The sequence below is a fragment of the Calidris pugnax genome, unplaced genomic scaffold (genome assembly GCF_001431845.1).
Source record: "Calidris pugnax isolate Ruff unplaced genomic scaffold, ASM143184v1 scaffold39, whole genome shotgun sequence".
Lineage (NCBI taxonomy): Eukaryota > Metazoa > Chordata > Aves > Charadriiformes > Scolopacidae > Calidris > Calidris pugnax.
Window position 1 is genome coordinate 10,220,865 of NW_015090828.1, and position 16,158 is coordinate 10,237,022.

General features: G+C 48.0%; 1 protein-coding gene and 1 long non-coding RNA gene across 9 annotated transcripts in view; one reads left to right on the forward strand and one right to left on the reverse strand.

Annotated features, from left to right (window-relative positions):
- The first annotated feature begins 5,576 nt into the window (after window positions 1-5,576).
- LOC106887088 lies at window positions 5,577-7,651 on the forward strand. The gene is made up of 3 exons (XR_001411798.1): window positions 5,577-5,676; window positions 5,794-5,980; window positions 7,391-7,651. It is a non-coding gene; the product is annotated as an uncharacterized LOC106887088 (long non-coding RNA).
- A 1,657-nt stretch (window positions 7,652-9,308) lies between these two features.
- Window positions 9,309-16,158, reverse strand: part of P4HA1 (prolyl 4-hydroxylase, alpha polypeptide I) — a 44,062-nt gene continuing 37,212 nt past the window's right edge. For 5 of the 8 annotated variants that reach the window (XM_014940456.1, XM_014940461.1, XM_014940457.1 and 2 more), the window contains 6 exons: window positions 15,747-15,846; window positions 14,240-14,293; window positions 12,272-12,337; window positions 11,477-11,545; window positions 10,632-10,728; window positions 9,309-9,790 (listed from right to left, as the gene is read on the reverse strand). In XM_014940456.1, the coding sequence (XP_014795942.1) occupies window positions 9,720-9,790; window positions 10,632-10,728; window positions 11,477-11,545; window positions 12,272-12,337; window positions 14,240-14,293; window positions 15,747-15,846 (457 nt within the window). In that variant the 3' untranslated portion in view covers window positions 9,309-9,719. Of the gene's footprint in view, window positions 9,791-10,631; window positions 10,729-11,476; window positions 11,546-12,271; window positions 12,338-14,122; window positions 14,177-14,239; window positions 14,294-15,746; window positions 15,847-16,158 lie in introns of all 8 variants that reach the window. The other 3 variants (XM_014940458.1, XM_014940455.1, XM_014940462.1) reach the window with 1 other exon arrangement.

Here is a 16,158-nt window from a genome sequence, read left to right on the forward strand (position 1 = left end):
ACCCTCCGCAGGGTGCCGAGGGGGATCCATCTGCCCCGGGCTGTGTGGCACACAGGAGACCCTCCACCAGCCCCATGGAGGCACCACATGGGCTGCCCCACTCTTTCTCCTGCCTGCTGGGAGATGGAGAGTGTCTCCTTGTCCACAACTTCCACTGCTGGGGAGTAATAGTTCAGTGGCAGACTAAGGAGCACCCCTCACCCTTTTCCTTGGCTTCCTGGGGATCATAGAACCATAGAATGGTCAGAGTTGGAAGGGTGCCGAGGGGGATCCATCTGCCCCGGGCTGTGTGGCACACAGGAGACCCTCCACCAGCCCCATGGAGGCACCACATGGGCTGCCCCACTCTTTCTCCTGCCTGCTGGGAGATGGAGAGTGTCTCCTTGTCCACAACTTCCACTGCTGGGGAGTAATAGTTCAGTGGCAGACTAAGGAGCACCCCTCACCCTTTTCCTTGGCTTCCTGGGGATCATAGAACCATAGAATGGTCAGAGTTGGAAGGGACCTAGAGACCTTAGGACCATCGAGTTCCACCCCCTGCCCTGGGCATGGACACCTCCTACCAGACCAGGTTGCTCAGAGCCCCATTGAACATGGTCTTGAAGACCTTTAGGGATGGGGCAGCCGCAGCTTCTCTGGGCAACCTGGGCCAGTGTCTCACCACCCTCACAGCAAAGAATTCCTTCCTAATATCTAAATCTCGCCTCTACCAATTTAAAACCATTGCCCCTTGTCCTGTCACTACACTCCCTGACAAAGAGTCCCTCCCCATCTCTCCTGTAGCCCCTTCAGATATTGGAAGGGGCTCTAAGGTCTCCCTGGAGCCTTCTCTTCTCCAGGCTGAACAACCCCAGCTCTCTCAGCCTGTCTTCATAGGGGAGGTGCTCCAGCCCCTCTGATCATCTTCATGTCCCTAATGTAATGGGGATGTAATGGGGTGGGATGAGACATCCACCCAGGTGGGTGTCTCATCAGGAGCAATGGGGAATTGCTCCTAGCAGAACCTCTTGGCCAGCAGAGCTGACACACTTGCCGTGTGAAGTGGCTTCCCATGGCTGCACACCCAGGACAGAGAAGGGTGGCAGAGTCCGTGTCCTGCTTTGTGCCACATCCTGCTCTGCTTTGACTACAGGGTGCTGTTGGGCCTTGTAGGGGTTGATCCAGCAGCTGGGAGTAGTTTGGGTTTAGAAACCCCTTGGGTGTCCTCTTCAGTGATAGGATCAATGACGTAGATGAGTATTTGCCTTTGATGGGACTCCTGAAGGCTGATGTTTGGGTTTAGAAACCCCTTGGGTGTCCCCTTCAGTGATAGGATCAATGATGTAGATGAGTATGTGCCTTTGATGGGACTCCTGAAGGCTGATGTTAGATGGCTGGTGGTTACAGCTTTCGTGTAAAGCCAGTGTTGCTGAATTAAACACGTAGCACACAACAAGGAAGGGCTGGCACCAAAACCCAAGTCGGGTTTGTGGGGGGAGCTGCAGGTCCTGGCTCTGGGGTGGGATGGCCTGCCAGGACCTGGGGGGCTGCACAACTGGTGGAGGCTTCAAAGAACTTACTGATTAAAGGAAAACAACCAAATGAGCACCAACAGCTAAAGACGACACAAACCACTGATGAAGAATAAGGGAGGGAGACAGCATGGGAAGGCTCCAGCCACTCTCAGGAAGCTTTTTGGCTGTGTCCCAGCACAGCACTGCTGCTCACAAACAGCCGCTCCGCTGGTAGATGGGCTGATCTCTGTGGGCTCCAACAGCCAACTTCAGCAGTCACTCCTGTTGGAGCGTGGAAGTGGCCAGGCTGTCAAACAGAGACCCTCCAGAGGGTGAAGGGGAGCTGGGCGGTGGGTCTTTCAAATATATGGCAAACAAGAGCAAATTCTGGCATTTTATTGTTTTGCAGGAGATCCAGTGTGACTGCATTGTTACTTTTGGAGGGCCAGAGCCCTGCAGAACCTGCCTGCCTGCACCTTTCTGCGTACAGCCACGCGGTACGTGCTCCCGACGTGGGATAAGGAGCAAGGACTGCAGCCAGATCGTGGTTTCTCAGACAGGTAAGTCAGGGACGTGGGGAAGAGGAGCAAACAAGCTGGTTATTCTCTTTCCTGTGAAATGGTGTGGAGCTGGAGCCCAGCTCCTGACTTCTTGTCGCATCGCAGTGCGATGCAGGCCACTGGCTGTGTTCATGCTGAGTGGCCCTCAGAAGGGGGTGTGAGGTTTCCTCAGATCAGCAGTCAAGAGATGATTTAGTTGTAGAGCCCTGCTTGATACCTGCATGGTGCCTCCCTGAACCATAGCCCGAGCTGGGCACCACTGTCCCAGCCCATGGGAGTTCACTTGGCCGTTACTGAATGAGGGGACACGTAAGGTGTGCAGGAAGTCCTAAGGGAACATCAAACCAGCTTTGGCTTTCGGAAGGTGAACCCAAGGAGAGGGGCAGAGAGCATTGGGAAGGGAGGTTGGCAGCATCCAAGCTGCAGACAAGGAGGTGGAGCACTGTAATGCCTGGGGAGAAATTAGGTTGATGTTTTGGGTTAAGCTAGAGGTGCCAGGTTGCTACTAGATGGTCTGTTCCTTGGAATTTTTCTTGAGCAGGGTTGTCATCACTGGCACGAAGCAATGGGGACGCTTGTGAGGTGAAGACTCTGCAGCAGAGCACTTTGCAGAGCAGGACTGGAGAGCTCGGGCCTGTCCTGTTGTCCAGGCCATGCTGGGGACTGGTCTGTCAGTCGTGGGTGAAAACGGGCCACTGGAATTTGTTGTCAAGGAGACCCAGTGAAGGGAAAACGGGGTTCAACAGCCCCACGCTGTGTCTTGCACCGAGTGGAGCCGTTGGTGTCTCTGGTGGCTGAACCACCGCCCTGTGTGACACACCAGTTTGCACTCCCAGTGCTCCCCGCCCTCAGAACAGCCTGGCAGAAATTAAGGTAAAAAAGAGCAAAACAGCTCTTCAGAAATAGCTTGAGAACATTGTGTAGAGCCCCTGGGTGGCTGTGCTTGGTGCTGTGCTTTTATGTGGAGCCTTTTCGGGTTGCTCTGGAGGCAATGCCAGAACACAACATTTCTTTGTACATCCCGTAGTCCCTGGTGGCTGATCCACGCGCTGCCCAACAGAGAGAGGAAAAAAAAATGCCAGCGGGACATTTGCAGGGGATGCAACCCACAGGGAGTGTTGCATGAGCTGTCCCTGCCTGGAGGGGGTGGCTTTGGCCGGAACACGGAGCCCGGGCTGTTTGCAAAATCAATCGGAATTCGTTAGGAAAGCTGAGCAGGGCAGGAGGGGAGCAGCTGGCAAAGTGCAGAGCCTGGCTAAAAAAAAGGAAGTGGGAAACTTTCCTGCTGGTTCGTCACTTGTTGTCCCAAAGCAAAAGTTTGTGAATAAAAAAGCAGCCCGACAGCTTTCCCCAAACGTGGCAGCCCCTTTGCCCTGCCCCAGGGATGAGCCACTCTCCCTCCTTCCTCCTGCTTCCTTCCACCCCTCCCCACACCAGTCTCCCCAGGCGTTTTCAGTCCAGCTGCAAATAGTTCATTGCACCCAAATGTCAAGATCTAAAGGGGAGGAAAAATGTAGGATTGAGTAAAACTAACAACGGCTACACAACACTTCCCCCCCCCTCCACCCCCCCCGAGTTACCTCAGGGAATTGCTGCTCAGTCTCAAGGGCTGCAGAAGGGAGGACTTCCCAACGTGGATGCACGTGGTGGGTACCTGCAGGTTGGTCTGACCTTGCTTTGACCCACTGCGGTTGCAAACACCCCCTCCCTATGCCAACTTGTCTCTCTCTAAAGATTTTAGAGATTACAGATGTTGTTGGCCGCGATGGTGAACTCTGACAGTTGGTTTCTGAACCTCGTCTTGACCTCAGGATAAGCAGCTCCTGACTCCCTGCATTCATTTCTGACTGGGTAATGCTTAAATATAGAGCAGCCCTCGGGCTGTGGTGAGTCACTCGCTCCTAATGACACTATCAGACTGTTGGCAGCGAGCTCCCGTCAGACAGGAGGTAGAGCTGGCTGGGGCTGTGTGGGGCAGACACCCGTCCCCCAAACTGATGTGCCCGTGTCACCCCACACTGGTGGCAGGGAACCCCATCCTGGATGGAGTTGGAAACCCTCTGGGGTTTTGGCCCTGCCAAAGCAAACGCTGACCCTCGTGTGGCTGGGAGGGAGGCGCAGGGGCTGGTCCAACTCTTTTTTGTGCGTTTCTTTTTCGGAGCACCCCGTTGTGGGCAGAGCCGTGTGGTCGTGTGTTGTGCCAGGAGCCTGCCCTTCGCGCTGTGGGGGCAGAGGGAGGGACTGAACTCTATCAGTGTTGTCTGGCTGGATGGGATGCTGGTCGGTGTTGAAGCAGGGCCCCAAGAGTGGCACGGGCAGCTTGTGGTTAAGGGTGGTGGGTGATCTGTGCCTGGGTAAAAGCCTGGCTTTGGGAGCCAGATGAGTCACTGATTATCGGAAGGAGAAACGGAGCTGGATGATGAAACACTGAGTCCCTCACAGAGGCAGGTCAGAGTCCAGCAGCTGGAAGAGGATGGGTGGGTGGTTAAAGACCTTCTCCCTTGGGGGGGGTGCTACGCTGGAGTTTGTGGTCTGGTCCAGTCCCTCCAGAAGTCCCTGGACAGCTCAGGTCAGCCTTGTGCTGCCTTCCCCCATCCATCTGCTGATGCTGTCACTCCCTTTCCTTTCCCTTCATCTCACCCCGCCCTGCAGTGACTCCCAGGCCATTTTCCCCTTGGGGGGGGTGCTACGCTGGAGTTTGTGGTCTGGTCCAGTCCCTCCAGAAGTCCCTGGACAGCTCAGGTCAGCCTTGTGCTGCCTTCCCCCATCCATCTGCTGATGCTGTCACTCCCTTTCCTTTCTCACCCCACCCTGCAGTGACTCCCAGGCCATTTTCCCTCTCCCTGACCCTTCCCTGCTGAGGTTCCTGGTACCCGGGCGAGGTTCCTCACGTGGTCATGAGCCCCTGTGGTTGTGGTGTAGGTGCTGCTGTGCTGGAAGAGCTCCAGATACCCAGGTAGGGTGGTGGGGAGCCACAAGTGCACAAACCAGGTTAAACCACAGTCCTCCCCTTCCTTCACAGGAGGGGACACAGCCCTCCTAGGCTCTCCCCAAATCCTGGGCAGGTGCCTCTGGCCACTTGCAGAAGGCAGGGCAGCCCCTCCGTTGTCTCGGAGAGGAAAGCCCTGGGCTGCATCTCACCCTTCTCTGCTGAAGCCCCTGTGCCAGCCCTGTGGCCAGGCTGACCACAGGAGCCTCCCCCGCCTGGTGGCTGGAACCCACAAACATCTTCAAAAAACCCAGAGGTTTGGAGCAAGCCCTGTCCTCTGAGAGTGCCACCCAGCTGCTGGTGTTCTCCTGGCATTGCTGAGAGGGGCAGGGCAGCAGTTCAGCAGCGTGCCCGGGGCAGCTGGGGATGGCATCAATTCACAGTTCCAAAATAGTAAAAAAAAGTGCTGGTACTCTTTAGCCTGTTTTCCTACCCTGTGGGTGCCAAATGCAGGGCTCTGTGCACAGGCGAACGGATCAAGGCTTCTCACGAGCCTTTTCTATGCTGTTTTGCAGGTTCTGGGTGGCCACAAATTAAGTACAAGCTCCACTGGTCTGAAAGGCCCAGGAACAGCTGTGGGGTATGAACTGCAGAGGCCTTGGTCATGGAAGAAATCAGCCTGACTCTCCTCCATGTAAGTGCACTCTCTGTCCCTCTGTCCCTCTGGGACAGCGCCACGGGATAGGCTCATCTTGCTTCCCCTCCCTAGAACCATTCAGAATAACTGGTTGTTTTGGCCTCTTGGCTTCAGGAAATTGAAGTGTTTGTCATCCCTGGAAAAGGGTCTCTCAGCAGCCGACCCTTTGCTGCGCCTGGTTTGAGTTTCAAAAGGAGCTCGTGCGGTTCCCACATCACTCTTAAACCCCATACCAGCTTCTGCCACCAACCGATGCATGAAGGAGCCAAAGGGGCTGGGCCAGGCTCCTCCCTCCCAGCAGGTCAGTGCCTTTTTGGGAATTTTTCCATACATCACGCTTCCAGCCCAGCATTACCTGCTGTCCATTAGTTGCTGTGTGTTCCTGACCGAGACACAAAGTTTGGGTCTGAGAACCTATTTAACAGAAATTTGTGGGTATGAGCATCTTCTGCACCTGCCCGCACAGATGATGAAGTGAAACAAATGAGCTGTTTCCAGGAAGCACATATGGTGATAAAAATCTGTGCGATCGAATTTACAACAGCCATATACGAGGAGAGTTTGAGGTGGAGGATTTTTCACTGCTAATGGCAGTGGATTTTATTTTAAGCTCTTTTTTTCTTTTTTTTTTTTAAACATTAGAAATTTTATTACAAAAAAAATTAAACAGTAAGGCAGTTTCTCACTTGTCAGTCACCGTGAGCCAAACAGTTTTCGATCATCTTTTAATACAAAACCAGATTCACAGAGGAGCCACGCTCTTGATCCCAAAAGCCCTTTGAGAAATGAAGGGGCAAGGCAAAAACAAGCAGCACCCCCACCTGCTGTAATCCCTGACAGGGTTAGTGTTCGGGGCACGGACACTCCTGCGGTGGAGAAAGAGGAACTAGGGATTGTCTGCAGTTTAAAAAAAAAAATAATCAGCTTACCCTTTGTCTTCTAGTGATTTGGTCTGATGTGCCTCAGCAGACCTGAGGTGGAGTTTTGAGGGATTTTTTTTTTTTATTTTATTTAAACAAAGTTAAATTTTCCACTGTCAAAAGAGAAACTCCTTTTCTTGCCAGAAGAACTGCGAGTCATTGAGTAGCTCACCGCTTTAAAAAGTCACGCACTGGAATACTTTTACTCCCCAAGCAACACCTCTCTGAGACTGTTCTTAGAAGGCTACTGAACACTGGAGTAGCTGATGGGAGGTGAGGGAGGTAACTGTTCAGCAAACTTCCCCTGACATCCCACAACTTCTTTCAAGCTTCTCCTTCACCTTTTGGTGTTGGTCAAACAAGGATGGGGAAAAACCCCACTGGTAAATATAACACAGCTGTGATTTCTCATTGCTTCAAACCTTCTTCTCTTCAGCATGTAAGAGACCATGGTGTTTTCTTCCACTACAGCAGCACCTGAAGCAGTCGTTGACACTTTATTCAGTATTTCTCTTTCACCTTACATAAACTCTACAATTTTTAGCTTTTAATTATTTTAATGTGTCAGGTAACTCCTCTGCTCACTGTGGAAAAAAACCCAGCTTTCCTACAATAGCCATTTTCTATATGTTCATGGTGGCAATACATTGTTTTCATTTTGTGCTTGTGAACTATGTGGGACTGGCTTTTCTAAAAGCCTTTATAGATGCCTCAGAGCTACTGAAAGAAAATTAATACCCCCAGGTGAGACTTGTACCACCTCACTGTTCACTCTATTCTTTTACTTGCAGGAAAGTGGCAGGACGTACCTGCAGCCATGGTTACCTTTTTTTTTTGGAGCTTAAGAAAGTCAAAAAGAAGGGGAAAGAGAAAACTACGGGTAGAATGGAGATGAACATCTGACATTGTGTAAAAGGGAGAAAAATGCAGGTTAGTAGAAATGTTATGGGTCTTTTTTTGTTTAATGATTACAATTTAGTGATCAAAAATATGCTCTGATAAATAGATTCACCAAAGAAATGGCTTATGTCAGATACTGCTCTACTGGCCATTTTGAACACATGAGCAGTACAGTGCTCTACTGTACTGGCCATTTTGAACACATGAGCAGTACAGACATGAGGTGGCACTATTTCTGATTTTTCTTTTTATTTGTTTTCTTACGTGTTGGATGGAATTTGTTTCACATCTGCCAAAAGCACAGGCAGAATGCAAGGAGGTGCAGGGCTAAGGATAAGTAGTTCTGTGTGTCCCATCACTAACAGGCTCAGGGGAAATTTAACAAAGCATTTTCCAGCAAAGATTTTAAAGTGTCTTCTGAAAGTATGCAGTTTTTCAAACTATAGTACCTTAAACCGCATTCTTAGTAATCAAGAGGTATTTCTAACGTGTAAACAGTTGGTCTCATCTGCCTCTTGGCTCAATTTTCAAGATTTTAGAGAGGCAGGAAATCCAATTAACTGAAATATTGGAATTTTTGCCTTGGTAAAGATTTCAGGCTTGACCCCCTACATCATCAGACTGTTCAGGTAGAGTCTAGTGCAGTTCACTGATTCCTGTCCTCCTGCTAGTGGAATATTTAGACATTTTGTTAAAAATCCTGCTGTTGAAGAGCGACGCCGTAGGGAAGCGAACCCCCTGCAGCCTCTCCCCACCCTGCTTAGGGGGACGGGGGGTGGGGGATGGCCATTATTCCTCTCACAAGAATCTGAAGAGCAGAACAAAACTTCAACAGCCTCAACTCCCTCAGGGAATTCAACTTCATCTCAGGGTAAGGATGACTCGTCACAAACCAAGGTCACCGGGAGTGAGTTCTTCCAGTGAGGGCACCACTGACTTTGGGGACAATTTTTATTGTGTGGGTGGTGTAAATCAGAACAGCTCCAGCCCTGGGTGGTGGGAAGAGCAGCACCAGAGCCTTGGGACCTGCCCAGAGAGAGCTGGAGGCAGCTCTGTGAGGTGAGCAACACCAAACCAGCCAGAGCAGGCACCTGCCCACAGTCACTCTGGGACTAAAGGCACGTCACTGCTGCGGGCTGCATTCAGCAGCCAGGGCAGAAAAAATAACTGCAAAATAACAAGCATCCAAAGAAGATTTAGGATTATGAACAGGCCATCCATTTCTCACAAGGCCTTAAGAACTGGGACCATGATGGTGGAGAGCGTTCTGTGAGGACTATGTGTCACCTCATCACCTGAAGTCTCATAACCAATTTGAAATTCCAGCATCCTAAGGCACAATGAACTGTGATTAATGAAGAGGTAACATTCCTATCCCCACTGCCCAAGGAACAGATGTAAGAGTTGACTACTAAGATGGAATAAAAGCAGCATTTGTTTATGTGGACAAACATTAAAGAGAAAACAGAAAAAAAAAAAGGAGGGAAGCCAGGCTGCAACTGTTGTCAGGCTGCTCTGATGCAGGCAGGTGTGTGACACAATGCTGCTGAAGCATCTCAGCTACACAGAACTGGTAGCTGTTCATCCAGGACCATGGAACTGCTGGCTCACATTTGCAAGGTAAAGAGCCACATCCACCACAGAGGCCGAGAAGAAGACAGTTTAAAAATTGGGGCTTTTGTGGAAGTGGAAAAAAACAGGCTAAAACCTGATGATAACCTGTTCCCCAGAGAAACACCAACCATGCCCACAGCTCTCAACAGTAGTGGTCAGGCACTCTAGAAAAGCAAGGAGTCGAATGTCTGGAAATTGAGGATGAACTGGTTTAATTCAGCCTTCCTTAGAAGGGAGCCCTCCCATTAAATCATCCCGCCCTTTGCAGACCAACAGTTGTGAGGAGAACAATCCCTGGCTGTCCGTGCTGATCCAAGGGGCGACGGTGAAGGGAACACCACACACAATCATCGTTGTGGCCCTGATTTGTATGTTGTCCTTTTTTTTTTTTTTTTCCTGTAACACCTTAAAAATCAATATATTCTGTTCATAAAACCGTAAGGGGATATTTTAGAGGGAACTAAAAGCATGTTTGTTTTGTCCACAGATGAAACACCGGTGTAGTTGAAGACTGAACCTGTAGTGGAGTGTTAGTCAATTGTAAACTGTAGGAGATGTGTGCATTTTACACAAACTGAATACAGAGAGACAAAGGAGTCGTCTGCATCATTCCAACTCTGATAAAGTGCACGGCCTTCGGAATTCCTGTCCCCGCTCGTGGAGCCATTTATTGGATACTGCAAAGACAGAAAGGTAGCTGGTCACTGCACCTCGTTAGCTCCTGCTCATATTTAAGCTATGTACAGGCCCTTGGTCAGCTGAAAGCTAAGCACAGGATTATCTTAAATTTCTGAAGTATTTTCCTACACACACACAAATGTGAAGTTGCTCTAATAAACCCAAAAGGAGGAAAAAACCCCTCCCAATAGCTGCAATACTATGAAAGATTATTCAAGTAGATATAGTATTACATGAGTTTTAGATACATTATAAAATATGCTATTATATTACTATTATATATAATAATAGAATTGTCCAGGTTGGAAGGGACCTTTCAGATTATCTAGTCCAACCATCAACCTCACTCGGATAAAAACCATCACTAAACCATGTCTCTAAGCTCTAGGTCAACCCGGCTTTTCAATCCCTCCAGGGATGGGGCCTCAACCCTTTCCCTGGGCAGCCCATTCCAAGGCTTCAGAACCCTTTCCCTGTCAACATGTTTCCTACTCTCCAATCTGAACCTCCCCTGGAGCAACTTGAGGCCATTTCCTCTTGTCCCATCACCTGGACCTTGGGAGAAGAGACCGACCTCTGATATAGAGAGAGATATGAAGCAGATGTAGATATGAGGTAGACTTCTTTATAAAGGACCTTATTTCTGGCTGCTTCTTCTCCCACTGTGAGGGCCAGAGGCAAAGGTGATATATAGAGAGATATGGAGCAGATGTAGATATGAAGTAGATTTCTTTATAAGGGACCTTATTTCTGGCTGCTGCTTCTCCCACTGTGAGGGCCAGAGGCAAAGGAAAGCCAAGACAACCCCCCAGGCAGTGAGAGCAACGTGAGGGCACTTACCCCATTTGTTTCCCACTAGTACTGGGCAGGCCGCGTGCCGCGTGCTGTAATCGCCTTCTCCACTGGGGAAGAGGTTGTACCAGAACACAGCTGTTCCCTGGAAATGGCAGTGGAAACCCTCAGCATTGTGCTCTGTGCAAAACATGCTCTCACACCAAATAACTTAATGATAAGGGAAAGGTATGTGTATTTGTATTTCAGACATTCCTTTTAAATTAAGGGATCTTTTTCATATTCTAACATTCACTTTCTTAAGGAGTGAGTCTCCTTTGACTCATTCTGTGTCTATGGATGTTTGGCTGTTATTTTTTTCTTAAGCCTGAAGCCAGTTTCATTCAACTCTGACCAGTTTTAGACAGCAAGATAATTTACTAAACAAAGCAAAGATTTGTAATAGTTTTTTTTTTTTAAGCCCGAAGCCAGTTTCATTCAACTCTGACCAGTTTTAGACAGCAAGATAATTTACTAAAAATAAAGCAAAGATTTGTAATCTTTCTGAGGAAAAAAAAAACTTAACAGGAACACACGATTTCAGGGAAAATTCCCTATAGACACCTCAAGACTAAACCCGCTCACAGATTTAAGCATTTTCACAATGTGTTGTAAGTATTGTACTGTTTTCCAAAGTCTATGTGTTAGAAGCAGTTAACTCCAAAATGTACCTACACTTTAACACGCGGGACATCAGAGGCCCTTGGGATCACCAGTACTGATCTGGTCGCTTCACTTAATTGTAAGTACCTCTGTGCTCTATTCTTCTTGATATAAATTCATTTTAAAGCTTCTTTTTAAGCATTTATAGGTGTGTTATGTTTTTGAGTCAGTGGGATAAAAGCCCTGCTTACCTTTTTAGGCCAAACACTAGCTCCTACTTCAGGAAAGACAGTAGCGCCCCCTGCTGACACATCGCTCATCTGAAACGGGGGAAAGGCACAGAGAAGTTCAAAGCCAGTACCTTCCCACTGCCACGTTTTTAGCAAAATAAAATAAGGTTATTGAACAACTTCATTTCTACCTCCCAATTAGTGAGAAAGGGCTGCATGATTAACGGCCTTCAATAAGGGTGAAACCCACCCCTTTTGTTCAAAATGCACCAGGCAGCCTTGTCCCTGAGTGTTACACACCCACAGGTTTAGGCAGTGAGCACACTGTACATAGTGATGCAGATATAGACATGGACAGTCAGATAATTTAAGCTGATGCTCACCTTTGAGGAAAAAACCCTCCCTAAGAACCTATGGAAGAGCCATTAGTTATGGGTACAGGTTTAGGCAGTGAGCACACTGTACATAGTGATGCAGATATAGACATGGACAGTCAGATAATTTAAGCTGATGCTCACCTTTGAGGAAAAAACCCTCCCTAAGAACCTATGGAAGAGCCATTAGTTATGGGTAAGAAGATATCCCATGTATTACTGCTAGGTTGGTGGCTGCCTTCCTTTGCAAGTCTCGTCAGTAAAAACCCATAATGGAATCATTCAACGGTATAGAATACCCCCATGTATCACTGCTAGGTTGGTGGCTGCCTTCATTTGCAAGTCTCGTCAGTAAAAAACCATAATGGAATCATTCAACGGTATAGAATATGCAGTGATAGATATTTTTGGCACTAGCACATGACAGAAATATATCACTTACATAAAACAACCAAGTAGCAATTCTGTTGCCTGTTCCCAATTCCTTAAAAGCATCTGGCTCATCTTTCTGTGAATAAAAACAAGCAGATTTAGTAAGCATTTCATTTTGATTATTGAGAGAAGCCAATGAGATACAGCTGCAGAGCCAGCAGCAGACAAACTCATGCAGAAAAATTAATTCAATCCCTCTATTTGGAAGGAGGGGAGGATGCAGGATGTGTGTATCTATTCATTTAAATAAATCAGGCATCTTAAAATTCTGTAGAACAGGGAAGGCATAAGCCCAAGTTCCTAATGGGCCAGAACAACTGTACTGTCTGAAAATGAGTATACAAATCCTCTTCACAGCCACAAACTTAATTATTTAATTACACTCGCTTATCATCTCCTCTTGTCCTTGGCCAAGATGAGCTACAGCAAGGGCAGCTCTTTAGTCCTGGTGTCACCAAGAACCACACTGTGGCAGGGGTGGCTCTGAGCGTGCCCTGAGGGCACTGCCAGCCCTGCTTCCTTGGGGTGGCTCCTCTTTTTGGCCCTCACCCCCTCTCCTGCTCCAGCTTTTACAGCCACAGCTTGCCGTGCGGGGCAAGCTGCTGCACGACCAAGCTGGCCTTCCTCCCTCTGCACTCCTCGCTGGCACACAGCATCTGGGAGTGCCACTGAGGAGCCAAGGAGTGATTAATTTGGCAGTGGGATCCAGCTGCAGGCAGCTGTGGCAGCCATTCCCAACGCTTCCAGCAGAAGCGAGGCACGTCCCCGCCGTGTGGCTGTGACACCCCCAGCCCAGCACTGGGGAGGAAGGGGAGGACTCCTCTTCCTCACGCTCCAGCTCCTTGCCATGGCTCTTTCATTGCAGCTGGGAAGGAGGGAAGAAGCCCAGAGGGCCTGGGCAGAGCAGGAGCTGGTAACGGGCTCATGGACTAGCCCAGGGAGCCATTCACTAACTAAGAGGGTTTTATCACTTAGAACAAAACCCCATTTTGATGAGTTAGGACACCAACATTGGTCACACACCTCTAGTCTTACTTCTAGAACCCACCCCGTGTGACCCCTGTTCTGGCAATCATCAACTCCAGAGATTAACCCATGCATTATCCAAACAAAACCTGTTAATCATTTGCAATGCTTTTGAGCATGTGCTTACAGAGCAGAGATTCTGATTAATAGTTGGTGGCTTGGATTCACAGCGTAAGGTTAATCTGAAGGTGTTAAATCACACGTAAGTATGCCCAATAAATAACCAACTGAATCCAGTGGCATTATTTTCCAGCGGTCTGCAATTTAAGCTGGAATAGAAACACATTGGGAATTTCAAGCAAGTTAAAAAAATTAAGGATGGTGAGATGAGAGGACCTTGGGAGACTTTTTCGAGTTTCAGGAGTCTGCTAGCCATCAGCACGTAAACTACAATAACAGAGCACTGCTGTTTGCAAAATTTCTTCAACAGCACACACGATGCCTGCGTCTTGGATCTGGGGAAGGATCTTCTCTCTCCGTGTCACAGGCCAACACGGTAAGCTGTGATGTCAGCTTTATGTGGCCCGTACCTTGGCCAACTAGAATTCTGTTTCCTCAGAATGGCAATGAAACCCTTTGCTCTGTTAAGAACTATCAGTCATCTCCTTAGAATAATTCTTTTTTAAATCTATTTTTGAAGAAAAACCTCGTTGCTCTGTAATGCCTAAAATGTTTATCAGTTCAGCTGGTGGTTTAAAGGGCTTTCTCCACTAACACGGATTAGAAAAGTTGAAGAGCTACAAAATTTAAGACACATTAAATAATAAAAATTGTGCTACAGCCAAGAGGCCCAGGCTTCACCAGGTGACTATCTCTCCTCCATCTCTTTACTTGCCCGTGCAAAGTCAAAGTGGGGTTCATACTGTCCTCCCACTCCATAATTTGCCACCTGAAAAAGAGAAACACAGCGCTTGTGAAGAAGAAAGAGGTGGAGACGGAAAACAGGACTTACCCTTCCAAAATCAAAATGAGGCTCATACTGGCCTCCTACTCCGTAGTTGGCTACCTACAGTGAAAGGAGAAGCACAGTATCTAGTAAAGCAGTATTTTATCCAGACAAGAATACGACTCTCATCTACAGCCTTTTGACAGATGAAGTTTTATAATCAAGCCACAGGAGACTGCAAGTCTCTGCCCGGTAAGCTGTACGTATGCAGCAAAGCTCTCTGGATTTATTCACAGGGAGCTGCCTTCACCCAGACTCCCCATCAGCACAGAGCCAGAACCTGACTCCAGGCTTCAGGACCTCAGCCCTTCAGTCTGCCTTTGCAGTTCGACTGGAAGGCACAACCAAGGCCTCCCTTCCCCAGGGTCTGCTTTCCTTGAAAGCTCTTCTGTCCACCCCCAGCTGAAGGGGTAAAGACATTCTCCCATTCCTGAGAGGCTGCTACTGTCTGATCTAATGACTCTCCCATCGTAGAACCCAACCATGACACTTTTGAAACAGGTCCTCCTGGACAGCCACAGGCCTCAAGGAGCTACAAGGAGCAGCAGCACATCCAAGACAGGCACTGCAAGATGCAGTTACTCCAGGTAAGGAATCCAGTACTTCCCCAGGGTGGAAAACGATTTTTCTTCTACATAATCTTTACAGGTTATATTCTCTTCAAAATAGGTCATGGTGCTTTCACATCATTCAAGCTTAAATCCCTTTTTGATCTCTGTGTCAATAAAGAGGATTTACTGTCCTTTCTCCTGATTGATTTTTTTATTATTATTGTTTATCTCTTCTGTGTGAAAATCTCTCAATTTTCAACCAGATGCTTGGGCGTTTTATAATCAGGAGTCTTGATGGAGTAGCACAGTGGCACAACAGCTTTCAGGAACCACTTTCTATGTATTAATAATGCTGTCTCAGAATCAGTGAAGCAACTGTTCATTTAAAAGCCTCAAGCAAATAAATAGAAGTAAGCACTTCAAAAATAAAATTTACTCAAGTTATGTGTACAGTCAGTCTCTCCCACGTTACAGAGACACCAGACACACTGTTGGCCTCCTAGGACCAAGGATGGGATGGAAAATCTACTTTTTGAACACCCATTCTCTCACCCTTTGCCCAGGTATCAGTCAAGCTAAACTTCTTATTATCGCCACAGCGGCAAAATCTGACTCTGCAGCAATGAAACTCAGTTTTATGAGTATAAACAAAAAGGAATTCTACATCCACTTCAACAAACATGAAGAGTTTCAGTTATTGCTGTTTCTCTCCGGCAACAGAAAGCCATTTCACACTGAATTAAGTGCTACTCTGCAAAGACAACCGTGTCCTTTCCTTCCTGTAGAAAAAACCCCACTTATTCTTCCCCTGGGCTGGAATCAAATCAGCCATCAAATTAGCTGTCCCTGGGCTGAACCAGCTCTTGTGGCTCCTCACCTGAGTGAGCAGGGTGCTGCACACAAAGCCACCCACCACGAAATGCCAACAGACACTCAGCATCAGCCTTGTGCTAAGAGTTTACCTGCAGCTCCTCTGCTGTGGAGACATCAAGTCCTGTCAGGTCCTGTATCCTCGTGTTAATGCGAGACACCACGGGGCTTTCGTATCCAGACAACCACGCGCTACGTGGGGGGGGAAGATAATTAATAAAATATGGCAGTAACAGGCAGTAAGCAGTACAAATGCAACATTTGCAATTACTTTGAGATTTTTTTCATACTTTTCAAAAATTTGGTAGGATGATCAGGAATGTTTCCAGGGCATTATGAAAGCCTGCATTTAATAAACATATTTTGTAGAAAGAACACTTCCAACACTCGTTGAAGGAAGCTCTAAAGCTAAGGGCCTTCATTCCCCTACTAGACTACCAAGTGACTGAAGAAAACCTTCCAAACAGTGAAATCTGCTTCAAGCTGTTTTTTAAAACAGGCACA